At 46.9% G+C, this 17,740-nt stretch overlaps 1 protein-coding gene across 1 annotated transcript in view; it reads left to right on the forward strand.

Annotated features, from left to right (window-relative positions):
• The first annotated feature begins 4,918 nt into the window (after nt 1-4,918).
• The window catches only part of Sin3a (SIN3 transcription regulator family member A), a 53,784-nt gene continuing 40,962 nt past the window's right edge, over nt 4,919-17,740 (forward strand). Inside the window, exons 1-3 of the mRNA XM_051156518.1 lie at nt 4,919-5,077; nt 12,623-12,844; nt 15,485-15,661. Of these exons, the coding sequence (XP_051012475.1) occupies nt 12,656-12,844; nt 15,485-15,661 (366 nt within the window). The 5' untranslated portion in view covers nt 4,919-5,077; nt 12,623-12,655. The remainder of the gene's footprint in view (nt 5,078-12,622; nt 12,845-15,484; nt 15,662-17,740) is intronic.

The following is a 17,740-nucleotide window of genomic DNA, read 5'->3' on the forward strand; positions in this document are numbered from 1 at the left end:
AGCCAGTTTAAAATTGCACTAGATGGCAGATAGCGTGAAATGTCTGATTCACACTCCATAGAAGCTCAGGCAAGTGCCAGTTTCCCCGGCTTTCGGATTTCAAAGCTGACAGGTACCTAACTATGTAGGGTGGGCACATGTTTAAGCCAAGCAGCCAGGGTCTAGACGTTGCAGCCAGTCGCTACCTGCCTCTAATCCAGGTACTAATCAGGCCGGACTCTGCTTAGCTTCTCAGATCTGACGCGTCTAAGTGGTAGGGCCACAGACCCCTACACATTTCTCCTGACACAGCTCCAATAGCGTTGTGTGTGTGTGTGAAGGAAATTGGGGCCAGGTTGTTAAGTGCACCTACTTTAGCTTCCACCTTGCGGAACTCCGAATCCCAAAAGGCCTAGTCCAAAGTCCTGGAAAAACTGCAAGCGGCAGTGTGGGATATGCAAGAGCCTCTGCGTCGCATGCGACTCTCACTCGTGGCCAGTTTAATTTATTTTTATTTTTGTGGAGGCTGGGGGAGATCAATGAAGGGGAAGGGGCGGGGAGAGGGAGGAGGCGGACCTAGAGTGACTGACGTATGCGCAAGAGGGCCAATGGCTGGTAGGGGGCGTTCCCTCCCATTCAGGACTCCTCGCCTGGTTCCGGAGGTATGTTAAACAGCTGCTTTTAATTTCGTCTCCCCAATTTCGGTCTTTTGGGGGGCTAGGTTTTTGGTCGCTTGCTTTGGCTGCCCTAAAACTGTGTGGGTGCCGCGGTCCCCAAGACCCCGCTGCGGGAAGGCTGGAAGTACTGCGGCCGAGGTAGGCAAATGGGCAGGCCAGGAAGGAGAGCTCTTGGCGCCGCCCGCTCATAGTGTGTTTCTAAGCTGGGCTGAAGCCGTGGGGAGGGGGCCAGTCCGGCCTGGGGTCGCCCTTGTGCCTGCCGCGCCGCCCAATTTATTTTACCAAGCAGTCGGTTTCGGTGGGTCTTGGTAGTTCATTGGGGAATGGGCCGACCGGAGACCAACTGCTCTTGTAATGCTTTAAAAAATATTTTAAAAGAAAAATCTCATAAAGAAGAAGAAGAGGGATTTCTGTACAACGAATGGAACAGGGCCCTGGTTGCGGCGAGCGGGCTCGGCAGGGGGCGGCGGCTGCAGCTTGGTCGCTCAGGCCCACCGAGCTTACAGTGTCCCGAGTTGGTCGACCGCTGGAGTTTAGAGCAAGCCGGGCTCGGCGGTCTTTCTCCGCCAACCACGTTGGACCAGTGCAGCAGCCGCCTCGAGGGTTTGCTTCTGCCGACAAACTTGGAGGGGTCGGTGGGCGCGCTCTGGGGCGACGCGGGCACCGTCGGCCAGCGGTTGTTAAGGACTCTGGGGGCGGGGGCAATGTTGTATTTGCCGGAGGAGACCGGGGCGGGAGAGGTTCCAGCCACTAGCCTCGGAGCCGCCTGTGTCTCCGAATTCCTGAACCGTGACAATCTAGCAACTATTCGGCGCCAGAGCGGGCTAGGCTGCGATCCGGCGGGGAGCTCTGGCTGAGTGTAGAAAAGCTTTAGGAACTCGGTGGATTCAATTCGCATCCCCAGCTGATCCCCTGGCAAACATGGAGCTGCCTCCTTCCCCGCCCACCTCGCGGCGGTGGCGACTGCTCCCCCTCCCCGAATAGTGTACTGCCCGGGCTCCCTCTTTCCGCGAGGTGCCGCTGCGTGCCACAGGGCCGCGTACGGGGTGGGGGCAGCCGAGTACGCGCGCGCGCTCACGAGGGGGTGGCCTGAAAGGGGCAGTGAAGGTCGGAAACTGGGAAAACAGACTCCACGCTTGGAATAGGGAAAAGGAAATGCATCAGCGGGCGGGGAGGGGCGCGCCTGTCAGCCGGATGGCGGCTGCGGGCCGAGAGGCGGGGCGCCGGCGCAAACTGCGGGTAGTGGCGGTTCAACACGGGCAGGGGAGGTGCAGGGCCAGTCCTAAAAGTGCGCGGCCACCTCTGCCTCCACAGCCTGGCCATGACTGTTTACTATCTCCTGCCGGGAGCTTGTGCAACCGGCCTGGAGGGGACCCGCGAGGGGCGGGGACATTTCCTCTTCCACCCACTTCGGGCTTTCCAGAGGCCCCGCCTTCTCTTGTCTTTCACTGGTTGGAACCGAGTCCCTTTTTTCCTTCTTGTGTATAGATTGGATGGTATTTTCTAGAGCTCCGCCTATCGGGAGGCTGGACAGGAGTTTAAGTTGCTAAGATTTTTTTTTTCTTCTTCGAGGGGCGGAGGGAGGATTCCTGAGCCGTACGTGAGGTATAAGTCCCCGCCCCTACTTCTGATTGGCGAATTGGATAGGCCTTCCCCTTCTGGGACAAGCTAGGAGGGGACATTCTCCTGCTCCCTGCCCCCCCTTCTCGTGAGCGCGCTGGGCACATGGCTGAGGCCCTCCTAGTTCCCTGCAACTTCCCTCCCGCCCGGAAGTCTCAGGCTCCGCGCCCTTAGTAAGGGGGGCGGGGAAAGCCTTGGAGGCACACAAAGATTCTTCCGAGTCTTGAGATCTGGTAGCCCTCGAGGTGAAGCCCGACAATTGGCGCTGTTGCTCCAGAAAGCGTTGCTCCGGGGTTGCTCCATTGAGGGGAGGGGAATGAGTTCTGCCTTCCGGCCGGGTCAACTTGTGCTGTTTTTCTCCGTGCCCCTTGACTTCCTTAAACTTAAGCTTGAGAAAGCTTGGGCATTGGCTTTACCTTTAATTCCTTGGGTAAGGCAGTCGTGCTCCTTAGTCGGCGGAATCTAAGATTATGACAACCTAGGGATGGACCCTTAGGCAAGATCTACGGTATCTCGGTCTGTGCAGTGAAGGGAAGGCCAGGCAGGAGGCCTATTTCTGGCATGAATTCGGGGGTGGTGTGTGTTGATAACCATGATTATTGTATGTGTGTTATATGGTAGGTACTCCGGCTGGTGGGTAAGGTGATTCAGTTCAGGGTAGGCATCTGTCAGTTACGGAGTGCTGCGTCCTCAGCCTTCGGACGGGTTGGCTCTGTTTTCTCTTATTTTAGAGCCTTGTCCTGGAGCAGGGCTTGCCTTGGTTACCGGTGTGGCTGCTCCCACCTGTCGGTCACTCTTGGAGTTCACAACCCATTACTATGGCCTCCCGGCGCGAAGCCATCCTAGGAGTTAGACCCACCTGTTGCCAACACTTGTTTATGGCACTCTCCGCAGGATTACGGGAGGGCTGCACTGGATTTACGGAACGGTTCCCCGTGCCGTATCTCTTGGGGACACACCAGTCTAGGGAGGTTTTATTTCCCTCTTCTCGCTTTTTTCCCTCTTTGCGCGGGAAGACGAGTCCTGCTTAACTCCTCTTGGCTCAGGAAAAGCCTCCCACCCCACTCATCCCCCCCCCCCCCCGCCCTCCGGTTCACCCCCTCAACAAGGTCGGCTTTGGGCCCACGCTTTATTGCTGAATAAATTAAACCAACTAGATATCTCAAAGCACGTTGTGTGTTCCAGGCATTGTTACCTACCCAGAGGGCTTAGAGACCGCCATAAACTCACTGCCTAGGAGCCAGCCAATGGATGGCTTCCCGCCGCCTTTTTTGTTTTACCCCCCTTCTTTCTTTTTTGAAGAGTGACCTAGAGTTTCTAAATTCGAACAGGGTTTCTGCCTTCTCGCGAGTAGTTGGGGCTACAGGCTCTCAAGACCATACCCCCCACACAACCTGTAGTTTTTAGTCATTTTCTGAATATGAATGCACCCTCAAGGTTTATTTATACCATCGTCTGTTTGAACTTTCCTGCATCTCTGTTCCTCCAGCCTAAAATGTTTCTGGATCTACCCTGCAGATAGGGAATACATTTTGCCTCATGCTCCGCCTTCCGGAGGCTTGCCCAGGCGGTGACATTTAAAGGCCTCCGCCCCCTGAGGACTGCATATTCAGGTTGTCCCGGTGTCAGTGTGCAGCCAGCCGTTGGCGACTGGCTAGTAGGGCTCCATACCTTAATTTTGGAGTCTACTTGTTGAAAGTAGCTACTGAATGCTCCAGATGGCTGTGCTTAGGAGACAGTGTAAAGTGTAAAAATAAGTGGGTTGGAAGGATTGGGTTCTCTTTCGGACATTGTTTTGTTCAATCCTCCACGGTGGTAATACATTTTCCTCTTGAACTCTCAAAGCGTCGGGTTTCGACAGCTGAGCTCCGCGCCATCTCCAGCCTCGGCCTTGGAACGCTGAGCTTCAGTCTCTAGTGTAAACATTCCACAAAAGGACTGCTAAGGTTCAGCATCCTCGCGCAGGGGGGAATAGGCTCCTTCCTGGACCGGCGCCGTGTCCAATGGCGGCTCCTACCGGCGCCAAGATAATCCAATCAGCTCGCTGGGGGGCGGGGCCTGGCCCAGCAGAGTAGTAGGTGGAGTCTGCCTTACTTAAGGACATTTTTACCCCACATTGGTTACTTACCTTCCTGAGGCTGAGAGAGAACCAAAGGTGGCCTTCCAATGCGGTGACCGGCGGAGGCGGGAGCCGATTTGTTAGGCCTGTGGCTGGGGTGGTATGGGGAGGGATATGTGAGACTCTCCAATGAGCTATGACGAGGTGCTCTTCTTCCTCCAATAGTATTGGAGCCTGGGGGAGGGATTCGGCAATCAGTCTCCAATAGGCGGGGTTGAGTTAGGGACGCTCCCCGCCAATAGGGGCGTGGAGAAGGTGAGCGGCTCGCTCTCCCCTCCCAGCGAGGGAAGAGGGCGGGAGTAGGCCTGTGAGGCGCGGTGGTTGGCTACATCTTTGACGGATGGATAAAATATCCCGTGGCGGAGCGAGGTTAAGCCTTCCCTCGGCGGGGCGGGCCGGGAGAGTGGGCGGGATTTCCCGGGTAACAGAGAAGCGGCCGCGGCGGTACAGGCGGCAGAGACGGTTTCTCCATCTTCCCCCCTCCCCTTCCCCCCTTAGAGTTTCCCTCCCTCCCTCCCTCCTTCCCAGTCTGGACACCCAGGCCTGTGACCGCTTCGTGGCCGCAAAGGAGGTTGCCAGTCCGCTCTTGCGGGCCTGTGCCCGCGCCGTTCCGGGGCCTCCGTGCTGGGTGCGAGGCTCACGCCGGGAGCGACGCGCAGGCTGAGGGGCTGGAGCTTTTGCGGTGAGAGCACGCCGCGTCGCGGTCCGCCCGGCAGCTGGGTGGCGGGTAACCCGGGACTGGAGGGCGTGTATTTTTCGGGGGGGCTGACCTCGGCTTCCCGTGCGTGGCTGTGGGGGGCGGAGCGGGGCCGCACTCCGTGCGGGAGGGGGAGGAGAGCGTAGTCCCGGTGCGCACGGAGGGGCGGGCCCTAGTCCCGCCGATCAGAGGCGGGGCCGGCGCGCGTGCGGTGGTGGAGAAAGGGGCGGGGCGGGCTCTCGCTAAATGCCCGCGGCGGTGGCCCCGCCCCTCCTCCCCTCCTTGTGGGTGGGGCCTTTGGCTACCCTGGTTTGGGCCCGCGGCCCGTGCGGGACGCCGAGAGAGGGTCTCCGGCGTGCGGCTTTTAGGGCGCGGCGGCGAGGGGGCGTGAAGCCCGTGTTCCCCCGCCTTCGCGGGATCCGGTTGGCCGGAAGGCGCGTTCGGGGCTGCGATGCCACGCCCCTCCCGCCCCGCCCCCGCCGGGATTTCCGCCTCCTTAGCAGTGAAGCGGCGCAGGGGGAAAGCCCGCTGTCGCGTCTGGCGGGGGTCGGGACGCGTCGGTGTCTGCCCTACCCTGCGTCCCTGAGTCTGGGGGGGCCTACCAACCTGTGCTGGAGAGTACTTTGGCCATTATGGACTTACTACAAAGGAATCTGTATTAGATGGATTGTTGGATGATCTTATTTATTTAGAGAAATGACTCTTCCATGAGAAGCAAACATTGAACCCCTACTTATTGCACTGGTGTCTGAATGAGTATGCTTAAATCACTTTTTTAAAAGATTTAGTTTTAAAGTATGTGTGAATGAGGCTAGAACAGGGTGTCAGATCGCGGTGGCTGGAGTTAACAGGTGGTTGTAAGCCACCTAACGTGGGTTCTGGGAGCCCAGTTCAGGCCCGTATGTAAGAGCAGTATGCAGTCTCTCCAGCCCCATAGCCTATGCTTAATCATACTGAAGTTAAATTCTAGATTTGTACTTTGTTCAGTAGAGGCTGGAAACCATGCTCTGTGCTGTACACAATGAAGAGGTTAAGTATTCACTTTTCAGCTAATGCAGTGACAATAGCAATAGTAATAGAATTGACATAGGAGCCAAAAAATAACCTGGATGTTTTACAGATGGGTACACTTAAAAAGGTAGTAGAGAATACTTTCTTTGCTTTTGAGAAAAGTTTGGCCAACCTGTAGTTAATTCTACCATATGAAGTGTAGTCTGGAAATACAGATGGCCGTGTGTGTGTGTGTCTGTGTGTCTGTGTGTGTCTTTGTGTCTGTGTGTCTTTGTGTCTGTGTGTATTGCTTAAGGTTAAAATACCTTAGAATTACTAACATTTGGGGGCTGGGACATGGCTAAGTAGTGAAGAGTGTGTATTACTTTTGCAGAGGACCTGAGTTTGGGTTTTCAGCACCCATGCCAACTCAAGTGCCAGGGACTAACACCTCTGGCTTCTCGGTTCCTGAATGCAGGCGCATATTCCCCACATTCATACACATAATTACAAAATAATAGAAACGTATGTTTAAAATATAAAATACTAGCATTTTAAAATTCAGGGTTTACATAGTTTGCATAAAGAATTTTTTTATCAAGATGGGGAACCATGCACAGTAGCACACGCCTGTAATCCCAGCATTTAGGAGGCAGAGGCAGGTGGATCTCTGAGTTTGAAGCCAGCCTAGTGTATAAAGTGAGTCCAGGACAGGCAAGACTACACACAGAAACCCTGTCCCAAAAAATAAAACAAAAAACCAAAAAGAGTCAAGATGGATATTATTTGACAAAATTCCTGGGAAAGCACTGGACAGTGCAGCAAGTACACTGAAAAGCTGTTCATGGCAGATTGAGTCTGGAAGTTTTGCTTAGAAATTGGAGGTTGTGCTCACGACCTTTAGTGATCTAGTATAGTGCTTTCCAGTTTCAGGTCCTTCCCCTAGCTAAAGCTGTATTTGAATGGTCCTTTTTCAAGCAGTAGCTTCATCCCATTTGTCATAAGGGCTTACATTTATTGAACTCTGCCCCAGGTATTTGCCAGGTACTGTACATTTGCTAATGTGTTTACTTGTATGTACGTGTGTGTGCACATGTCTGTGTGAGTGGTGTACACACATGTAATTTAAGTTTTGTGGTAGCGTTGAGTTGTGGTTTGGTGAAATGGGCAATTCATTTATCTGGCCCCTTAGAACTCAGTGATTTTTCTTGCCTTTGTCTTAGCTAGGACTATATCTCTTGCTTTGAAATGCATGCTTTAAAAGTGAAGCTATCTGGGGAGGTAGCTTCAGTGGGCAGAAGATACTTGCTATGCAAACTCTTAAGACTGTTAGGTCCTAGGAACTCACTGTGGAAGGAGACAGCTAACTATTGGAAGTTGTCCTCTGACCACCACATCTGTGCCACCTTCCCAACAATAATAAATTAAATATTTCAAATAAAGCAAAGCAAGGGTCCAGGAAAATGTCTGTCACCAAAAATGGCACTCAAGCAAGAAGATGTGTCCTATTCCTGGGATATACTTGAAAAGCTGGCCATGTAAATCTCAGTGTATGGTAACCTGGACTTGACTTCCTAACACTGGGGAGCAGTGGATTGTAGGGGGATCTGTGGTACTAGCTTACTTGGGCCAACCCCAGGCCAGTGAAGGAACCTGTTTCAAAAATCAGCATGGGCTGTAGGAGTTCCGCCTGAGGTTGACCTGTGGCTTACACTTGCACACACACAGAGTAAGTAGGGCAGCAGGGTGTTTACACTTTCACACACACAGAGTAGGCAGGGCAGCAGGGCGTTCACACTTGCACACACACAGAGTCAGCAGGGCATTTACACTTGCACACACACAGAATCAGCAGGGCTCATACTTGCACATACAGAATCAGCAGGGCATTTATACTTGCGCACACACAGTCAGCAGGGCGTTTACACTTGCACACACAGAATCAGCAGGGTGTTTATACTTGCACACACACACAGTCAGCAGGGCAGCAGGGCGTTTACACTTGTACACACACAGTCAGCAGGGCGTTCACATTTGGACACACAGAGAAGCAGCAGAGCAGCAGGGCGTTTACACTTGCACACACACACAGAATCAGCAGGGTGTTTATACTTGCACACACACAGAGTCAGCAGGGTAGCAGGGTGTTTACACTTGCACACACACAGAATCAGCAGGGCAGCAGGGTGTTTCAGTGGGCACAGCATTTGCTATTAGAGCTTGAAGATGTGAGTTTTGGTTTCTGGAAGCCACATAAAGATAGGACAGAAATGCGTGCCACACAGCTATTCTTTGACCTTGTATGAGTGAGTGCACATCAGACACATATACAGTACTTTTTTTTAAACTGAGGAAAAAGCCAGGCATACTTGTAACTCCAGCCATTGGGTGCTAGAGGCAGGAAGACCAGGTGCTCAAGGCAGTCCTTGGCTGCTTAGGGAGTCTGAATCAGACTGGACGGCACAGAACCCATCTCAAGAACACAGAATGAGTGACTGAGGAAAGTAGCACAGAGAGGCTTAGACTACACAAGTCGTCAAACCAGGATCTGAGTCAGGTAGCCTGCCTCCAGCTGCCTACCTGTGTAAAGTGCCTCTGGTTTAATGATAAAGTAGCATGTAATATATATGTAACCTAGGCTGGCCTCAAACTCACTGTGTAGTTGAAAATGAACTTCAACTTATATATGTGTATATATATATATACATATATACACACACACATACACTATACATTATGCATGTATTTTAAAACCTTTAAACATTTTTATTTATGTATTTTTTAAAATACAGGAGTGTTCTGTCTACATGTACACCTGCTTGCCAGAAGAGGGTCATGAGCCACATGTGGTTGTTGGGAATTGAACTTAGGACCTCTGGAAGAGCAGCCAGTCCTTTTAACTGCTGAGCCATCTTACCAACCCATATGTATATATTTTAATCACAACAAAAGTGTGTACTTAAAAAAATTAGACCGGGCATGGTGGCACACACCTTTAATCCCAGCACTCAGGAGGCAGGTGGATCTCTGTGAGTTTGAGTCCAACCTAGTCTACAAAATAAGTCCAGGACAGCCAAGGCTACACAGAAACACCCTGTCTTAAAAAACAAAACAAACAAACAAACAAATTACTTGTGTGAGCTCATTATTTTAGAGTGCTTGCCTAGTGTGCCCTAATCCCTGGGTTCAGCCTCCACAATCTCATAAGCCCAGATAGGGGGACAGGCCTGTGATCCTAACACTTGGGAGCTAAGTTGAAGTTCATTTTCAACTACACAGTGAGTTTGAGGCCAGCCTAGGTTACATAAACAAATCGTGGGCTAGCATGTTGACTCAACAGGTAAAGACACATGTTGCCAAGCCTTGAGCTTGACCCCCAAGAGTCACATGATAGAAGGAGAAAACTTAAACACACATGCACACCCGTGCATGCTCCCCCAAATATAAATAGTAAAAACTAAAAATATATAAAACAAACTATTATTTAATTTTTCATCTTTTAGTTCTCTTCAGTGGCATTAAGTACGGTCACATCCTCGTGCAGCCTTCAGCACCACCTACCTTCCGAACTCACTCATCGTCTGTTGGAACAGTAAGTCTCTCTTTTTAAAGACACATTTTTACTGTTTTCATTATACATGAGGATGCAGGTGCCCTTGGAGACCAGAGACATTGGATTCCCTAGAGTTGTGGTTAAGATGGTTATGAACCACCTGACATGGTTGCCAGGAACAAAACTCTGGTCCTCTGCAAGAACAGCAGCAAGTACCCTTAACTGCTGAACTCTCACCAGCTGCCACCCTCCCTCTTTTTTTGGCTACAGGTCTCTCAGGCCTCGAACTCACAGAGCTCCTACTTGGCCCTGCCTTTTGAATGGTAGAGTTAAAGCCATGTGCTTGCCATCATAACTGTTTTTGCTTTTCTCTTTTTCTTTTTTCTTTTTAGTTTTTTATTTTGAGACAGTTTCTCTGTGTAGTCTTGGCTGTCCTGGACTTGCTTTGTAGACCAGGCTGGCCTCGAACTCACAGTGATCTACCTGCCTCTGGCTCCCCAGTGCTGAGATTAAAGGCACGTGCCACCACTGCCCGGCCTGTTTTTGCTTTTCAAGACAGGGTTTCTCTGTAGTCCTGCTTGTCTTGGAACTCGTTTTGGAGACTAGCCTGTCTTCTTTTACCTAGTTTTGTCCTCCTAGTTCGTCGACGCTGTAGTAGATGTCAGCGTTTCCCCCTCTTGTATGTGCACACAGCACACTTACTCATCTTTCTGTGGGTACATTTTCTCTTCCTGTGTTTTATATGTCTACATGTATGCATGTGTATCATGTACATACTGATGCCCAAAAAGGCCAGAAGAGGGCCTGAGAGTCTCTGGAGCTAGAGTTACAGGCTGTTGTGACCCTCCGTGTAGGTGCTGGGAACTGAACCTGAGTCCTCTGGAAGAGCAGCAAATGCTTCCCCGCTGAGCCATCTCTCCAACCCTACCTTTTATTTTTATGAAAATTCTCTGGGAACATGGTATACAAATATTGTTCCAAGTTCTTCATCTTAGTTCTTGGATCAATATCCAGAGGTAGAATTGTAGTAATTGTGTTTACTTTGAGGATCTATTAGTGTCAAGACTTTTGGCTTTGAGAAAAAAGATTGGGGGTGGGGCCACTGCTGGAGAGTGGTTCAGTAGTTAAGAGCACTGGCTGATCTTTCAGAAAACTCAGGTTTAAATTTTAGCATCCATGGTAGCTCTCAACCATATGTGTTGTAATTTTAGTTCCAGGAGATCCAATGCCTCTTATAGTCTTAGTAGCACCAGGGCAAAAGTGGTGCACAGGCAGACATGCAAGCAAAGTAGATCTTTTTTTTTTTGTTTGTTTGTTTGTTTGTTTTGTTTTCAAGACAGGGTTTCTCTGTGTAGATTAGGCCGTCCTGATCTACAGAGGACTTGAATTCTGAGAGTGAAGTTTGTGGACAGTCATTTAATTGACTACCTGCTTAAATAGGTCTGGGCCGAAGCACAATAGTCTTTTTGTTTGTTTGTTTGTTTGTTTTGTTTGTTTGTTGTTTCTTGAGACAGGGTTTTGAGGCTGCCCTTGAACTCACAGAGATCCACCTACCTCTGCCTCCCAAGCACTGGGATTAAAGGAGTGCGCCACCACCGCCCAGATGGAATAAAATTGCCTTGTGCCAAGTCCTTCCTGTAATAAATAGCAAGTACTCTTACTGAGCCATCTCTCCAGCCCTTGTGAGGCTTTTTTTGTTTTTGTTTTTGTTTGTTTTTTGAGGGGGGCATTTTTGTTTTAGATTTACTACTTTAGTTCTGTCTCTGTCTCTAACCCCGCCCCCCCCCACCCCCCCGTGTGTGTGCGCGCGCATGTGTGCCTGTGTGCGCCTGTGTGTGTGTATATACATACATACATGAGATTACAGTGTACGTACTTATTGCCTGGCCTGTTTTTGTTTAGCATGCCTTCAGTTGAGGATGAGCACTGATTCCCATAATATTTGTTCAGTTTCCTATAATATGGATATAGCTCAGTTAGCTATGCATAGCATTTTGCTTTTTGTACTCCGCTGCAGTAATTAGATTGGGAGATGTGTAGGACAGAGACCTAGAATTGGGTAGCTTAAAGAGTGTACATTTTAAATTTCCATAGAATACCGACAACTAAATAGGCTATTTCTTTCTTTCTTTCTTTCTTTCTTTCTTTCTTTCTTTCTTTCTTTCTTTCTTTTTCTTTTGAGACAGGGCAGGTGAATCTTTGAGTTTGAGGCCAGCCTGGTCTACAGACCAAGTTCTAGGACTACAGAGAGAAACCTTGTCTCAAAAAAAAAAAAAAGCACATTGCTTAAAGATTAAAATGTATGGGAGAATAGCTGGAAAATACACAGATTATATGTAAATATTACACTGTTTTCTATAAAACATTTGAGTGTTCATGGATTTTAGTGGCCATTAGATGAGTGGTTCATATTTTAGAACCAGTTTTCTATAGTGTGAAGAGTGTCTGCAAAGCTAATGAGAGTTGAACCTGTGGCGCAGGCATGCAGCTCCAGCTCCCCAGGAGTCAGGGGCTGTAGTTACAGAATGCCTGAGCAGCATAGCTTGTCTCAAAGTCAAAAGCGGGGCGGCTGGGGTTGTAGATTAATGGCAGAGCACTTGCATCATATTAAGCTGGCTCCAACATTGGTGTTCCCTCCTCCCTACCCCACCCCCAAAATTGCTAGACCAGGTGAAGGAAGGAATGGGTTCTGGAAAATGAAGATTCTCTCCCTCTAGACATACCTGACTTTCAAAGAAGGGGTTTTTGGTTTGTCTTTATTTTTGAGTGTGTGTTTGATTTATTTTTGGTGCTTTTTTTTTTTTTTTTTTTTTTTTTAAAGTGGATTCACTGTAAAGTTCACTGAAAAGTGTGTGTAAACTGTTCAGTGATTGACTCTAAGATGAAGTTGATCAATTCTGGAAGTCAGACTTGGGCACCTGATCCTAAGTTATGTATGCCACACTGAAGTGAGATTTTATTTTTGTGTCACTTTTTGGTTTTTACAGGTTTTGTAGCGCATCCCTGAGCATGAGTGCAGAATGAAGCGACGTTTGGATGACCAGGAGTCACCGGTGTATGCAGCCCAGCAGCGAAGGATTCCTGGAAGCACAGAGGCTTTTCCTCACCAGCATCGGGTCCTTGCCCCCGCCCCTCCTGTGTATGAAGCAGTGTCTGAGACCATGCAGTCGGCTACAGGCATTCAGTACTCAGTGGCACCCAACTACCAGGTGAGCTGGAGCGGCCTGAGGGGGTCAGCGTAAAGGGAGCATGGTGGCTTCATTCATTGAAAGTGACTTACAAAACACAGAGCTACCTTAGAAAAACAACATGAAATGTGTGTGGGATTGTTTTAAGATGTGCGCGTGTGGTAGTGTGAGAACTACCAGCTAAGTTTAAAGCAGTAACACACAGTCACGTCCTGACCTTGTGAAGGCCTCTGGTATTGCCTGTTGGCTCCTTTTCCTCCCCTTTATGGGCACCCCTCATCTTCCTGCTCTTTTTTGCTCACTCCTCAGAGCCTTTTCTCTCTGAAACAAGATAGGATCTCATTATATAGCCCAGACTAGCCTTAAATGTTTCTGTCCTCCTGCCTTCTCGTCCCACTTGTGTGATTATAGGTTGTGCCATTTTGCCTCACTTGTTTGTGTTAGCTAAGATTGAGGCCCTTCTTTGTGTCAGGCAGGTATTCTGTCACTAACTCATGCCCCTAATCCTTCTTGGTTATTAACTATTGTTAGTTATATCTCAAATTAACATAATTTTTTTTTTTTTTTTTGGTTTTTCAAGACAGGGTTTCTCTGTGTAGCCTTGACTGTCCTGGACTCACTTTGTAGTCCAGGCTGGCCTTGAACCTACAGTGATCCACCTGCCTCTGCCTCCCGAGTGCTAGGATTAAAGGCATGCGCCACCACGCCCGGCTAAATTAACATAATTTAAAAAATTTATTTATTACATACACAGTGTTCTGCCTCCATCTACACCTGTACATCAGAAGAGGGCAATAGATCTCATTATAGAATGGTTGTGAGCCACCATGTGGCTGCTGGGAATTGAACTCGGGACCCCTGGAAGAACAGACAGTGCTCTTAACTGCTGAGCCATCTCTCTAGCCCCTTAACATAATTTTTTATTCAGGTATTTTTGTGCTTTATGTAAGTAGAAGTATTTACCTTTTTCATTTTTTACTTTAAGTGTTTATTTTATTTTTTGTTTTTTCTGAGGCAGAGTTTCTCTATATAGCCCTAGCTGTCTTGGGACTCATTCTGTAGACCAGGCTGGCATCAAACTCAAGAGATCCACCTGCCTCTGCCTCCTTAGCTCTAGGAGTAAAGATGTGTGCCACTCTTACCCAGTGATTGTTTTTTGTTTTGTTTTGTTTTTGTTTTTTTGGCAAGATGTCACTATGTATCCCAGGGCTGGCTTGGAAATCTTGCTTATAGACCAGGCTGCGTGTCTCTGCCTCTGAGTGTTAGGATTAAAGGCATGTACTGGTTTGGTTTTTATTTAAATTTTTATTAGAGCTTGTAGAATTAATTAAAAAAATTTTTTCCCTTCTTTGAGATAGGTCTCTTTAACCCAGACTGTCCTTAGATTTGTTACGTAGCTGAGATGACTAAACTGTCTGGTCTTCCTGCCTCTGCCAATCGTTGAGCTTCCAGGCCAGCACTAGTGCATCTAGTGTGAGTTTTAGAGATGAAGCCCAAGGCTCAACTGATCTACATTTCTAGCTCCTTAAATAGTTTATCTATTCTCTTAAGTTTTTGGTTTTTGAGGTAGGGTTTCTCTGTGTAGCCTTGGCTGTCTTGTACTTGCCTTGTAGACCAAGTTGGCCTCTGACTCACAGCTATCCACCGGCCTCTGCTTCCCTGAGTGCTGGGATTACAGGTGTGCACCACTGCTCCTGTCAAGTTCTCTATCTAATTTTACAAATAGTTGCTTTATTTCTCTGTTGCCCCTGCTCAGGGTAATCTTTATAAGTTTGTGAGGATTTGTGAAAACCTTGATTGTTTTCTAAGATGAGGTGTAAATTTTACATTGCTCAGTCTCCTTATTTGGGGATGAAACAATCAGCTATACTGATAGTAAAACAATACACACACATACACACACACACACACACACACACACACACACACACACAATTTTCTTGGTTTTTTGTTTTTGTTGTTGTTTTGTTTTGTTTTAGAGCCCGGCTCTCCCTCTGTAGCTCAGGTTGACATGGAATTCACTATCCAGTAGCCCCTGTAGGCCTCAAACTCAGCCACTTCAGCTTTTTAAACGCTGGGAATACAGGCATAATCTCTCACTCTTGGCTTTGATGAACAGTTTTGAAATAGGAGAACAGGGGATCAGAGGTTAAGAGCACTGTCTGTTCTTCCAAAGGTCCTGAGTTAAATTCTCAGCAATCACATGGTGGCTCACAACCACCTATAATGAGATCTGGTGCCTTCTTCTAGTGTGCAGACACACATGTAGGCAGAACACTGTATACGTAGTAAATAAATCTTAAAAATGAAAAGACATAGAACAGAAGTGCTCTGGAAATTTATTATTAATATTATTATTACATTTTGAGATAGGGTCTTAGTATATAGCTCAGGCTGACCTAAAACTCAGAGATATGCCTGCCTCTGCTTCCCTGGTGCTGGGATAAAAGACATGTGTCACTGTGACCAACTTAAATGGAATGATTTTCAATATCTGTAAAACATTAAATTTATGTGGGCTTTGGCATCACTAATTCCTTTTTTCTTTTTTCAGTCTGTTTATGCATGCAGAAATACGTATGCTTTGTGCATTTGTGTTATTTCTCTAGATGAACTTGGAGAAGAATGTACAAGCCTTAATTTGTGTTTTGTTCACCCCAGGTTTCAGCTGTGCCACAAAGTTCTGGCAGTCATGGACCCACCATAGCAGCAGTTCATAGCAGCCATCATCATCCAACAGCTGTGCAGCCTCACGGAGGCCAGGTGGTTCAGAGCCATGCCCATCCAGCCCCACCAGTCGCACCAGTGCAGGGACAGCAGCAGTTTCAGAGGCTCAAGGTAGTATTCTGTTTCTTTCCTTAGATCACTTTTTCTTCAGCAGGAAATATTTCCTTAATCTGCGAGAGTGGAGTTGGAATTACAAGAAGTTTTGCTTTGTTTTTGTCTCAAAACCTATGTTTATTTCCCCTTTTTACCAGTGTCTGATCCAAAGAAACATACACTCATAAAGTGTTGGCTGTTAGCATTCATGTACTCAAACATGCCAGAATTGAAGAGTTATTGTCATCAAGTGCATGTATGTCTGGGCGTAGACTAATTTGGGTATAGCAAGTTAGCGCCATAATACAGTTTAGACTTAATCTCTTTCTTGCTCTTAACAGCTGAACTTGTGGGCATCTTTAAATCCATGCTTAGTAAAACATACCACTTTTGAGACATCCCTAATGATAAAGTTTTCAGAGAATAGCAGAGTGAAGTGTCAGTGTTTTCATGTGTTCTGAATACATTGTGTTTTCAAATGCATGAGACAAGGATTTATTGAAGCTTGTATTCCCAGCTAACTTTTTTGTCTCTTTGTGTATTATTTTTTGAAATTTGTGGGGTTTTTTTGTTTGTTTGTTTGTTTGTTTGTTTTTTAAGTAATTGCTTAGTTTTCCACTTTTCTGATTGACCTTTAGGTAAATTAGTTTGAAATCAAGTACAGAAAACCTAAGTTAAAACTGAAGTGATGAGATGTGTTCTCTTCATTTTGTTGTAATAGCCTAATTCTGTCTAATCCTATCATTGTAGGAGTGAACAGTATACCCCAAAGTACATTTGTGTGTCAAAATATGTCTACTTTTTGTTTTCCCTAATGTCGTCTCCCTCTTACTTGAAAACTTGCTTTCTGCTATTTTAGTTACTTATAGCCAAGTGGTTGAAAATTGAAATAAAAACTTTCCAGAATAAACAATATATGTTATAAATGCTGTGCCATCAGGAGTGGTATTTTGATGCAATCTCACACTGTCCCTCTATCCAAATTGTGGTGTAAATCATCCTTTTACTGAGCATACTCATTATCTAGTCTGCCTGTTAGTCACTTAGAAAATCAGATCATAGGCCCAAGTACAAGAATATTAATATTCATAATTGAGGTATCCTGGAGAAGCCATAAAGTGCCTTCACAGTGAAAGTGTGACAGTTCTTAACTTGATAAGGTAGGAAAAGATAGGCTGAGTGAGGTTGGTAAGAAAGATGGTCCCTTATCAATATTTGCAGTGTCTAATTTCTCAGTCTGATTTTGTCATAAATCTATATAGAGAGGAACAAAAACAGTTTAGTAGGGTAGGGTTCAGACTGTGCATGTTTCAGACATTCACTGGAGAGCTCACAACTGATTTTCTGTCTACAAGAGCTGCTGTACTGCTTAGCTGACTTCTGTGATACCTGCTTCATGATGTCCATTCTAAGGAATTTAGTATTGGCCTGAGGACACTACTTACTGTGTAAATAGCTTGTAAAAACACCAAAGTTAGACAACATAGGAGAATTTTATGAAATTTTCTATCTTGGTTTATGTAATTTTGGAGTAGTTACTGAGGAATAGATTGTAAAGAAAGCATAGGTTATTTGTGCTATTTGAGAAATTTGGATGTTTTCACATTCTGCTTATAGAGTGAGTGCTGTGTTGCAGATGAGGCACTGCTGTGAGCTTTACATTTTACTGAGTCTGGGGAAATTTTTGAATTCTTGGTTTGATGTGACTTATACTGTGTTCTGTAGATGATGCCTTAATATTCTAAAACCTTTATAAATTGGTCCTTAAACTTCTAGAACCCTTTCTGGATAGAGGTTAGAACTTTTAGATAGAGCGTCACAGTGTCAAGGAGAGTGTCCTGAGTGTAAGCACTAATCCTGGGCTTGTTGCTACAGGCTTTTCCAGTCAGCCCCCCAGAGGACGTTATCTATTTCTTTCACCTGCTTTTCTTTAGGGAGTTGTATATATAAGTATATGGAACATGCTTTATTGTTTTTGTTTTAGTTTTTAAGAAAGAGCCCAGGACTGGGATTGTAGAGTAAATTTTGGGTAGAGTTGGGTTTTTGTTTTTTTTTATTTTTTTTATTTTTATTTATTTTATTTTTTTTTTTGAGACA

Source organism: Acomys russatus, chromosome 14 (assembly GCF_903995435.1).
Source record: "Acomys russatus chromosome 14, mAcoRus1.1, whole genome shotgun sequence".
NCBI classification, from domain to species: Eukaryota; Metazoa; Chordata; class Mammalia; order Rodentia; family Muridae; genus Acomys; species Acomys russatus.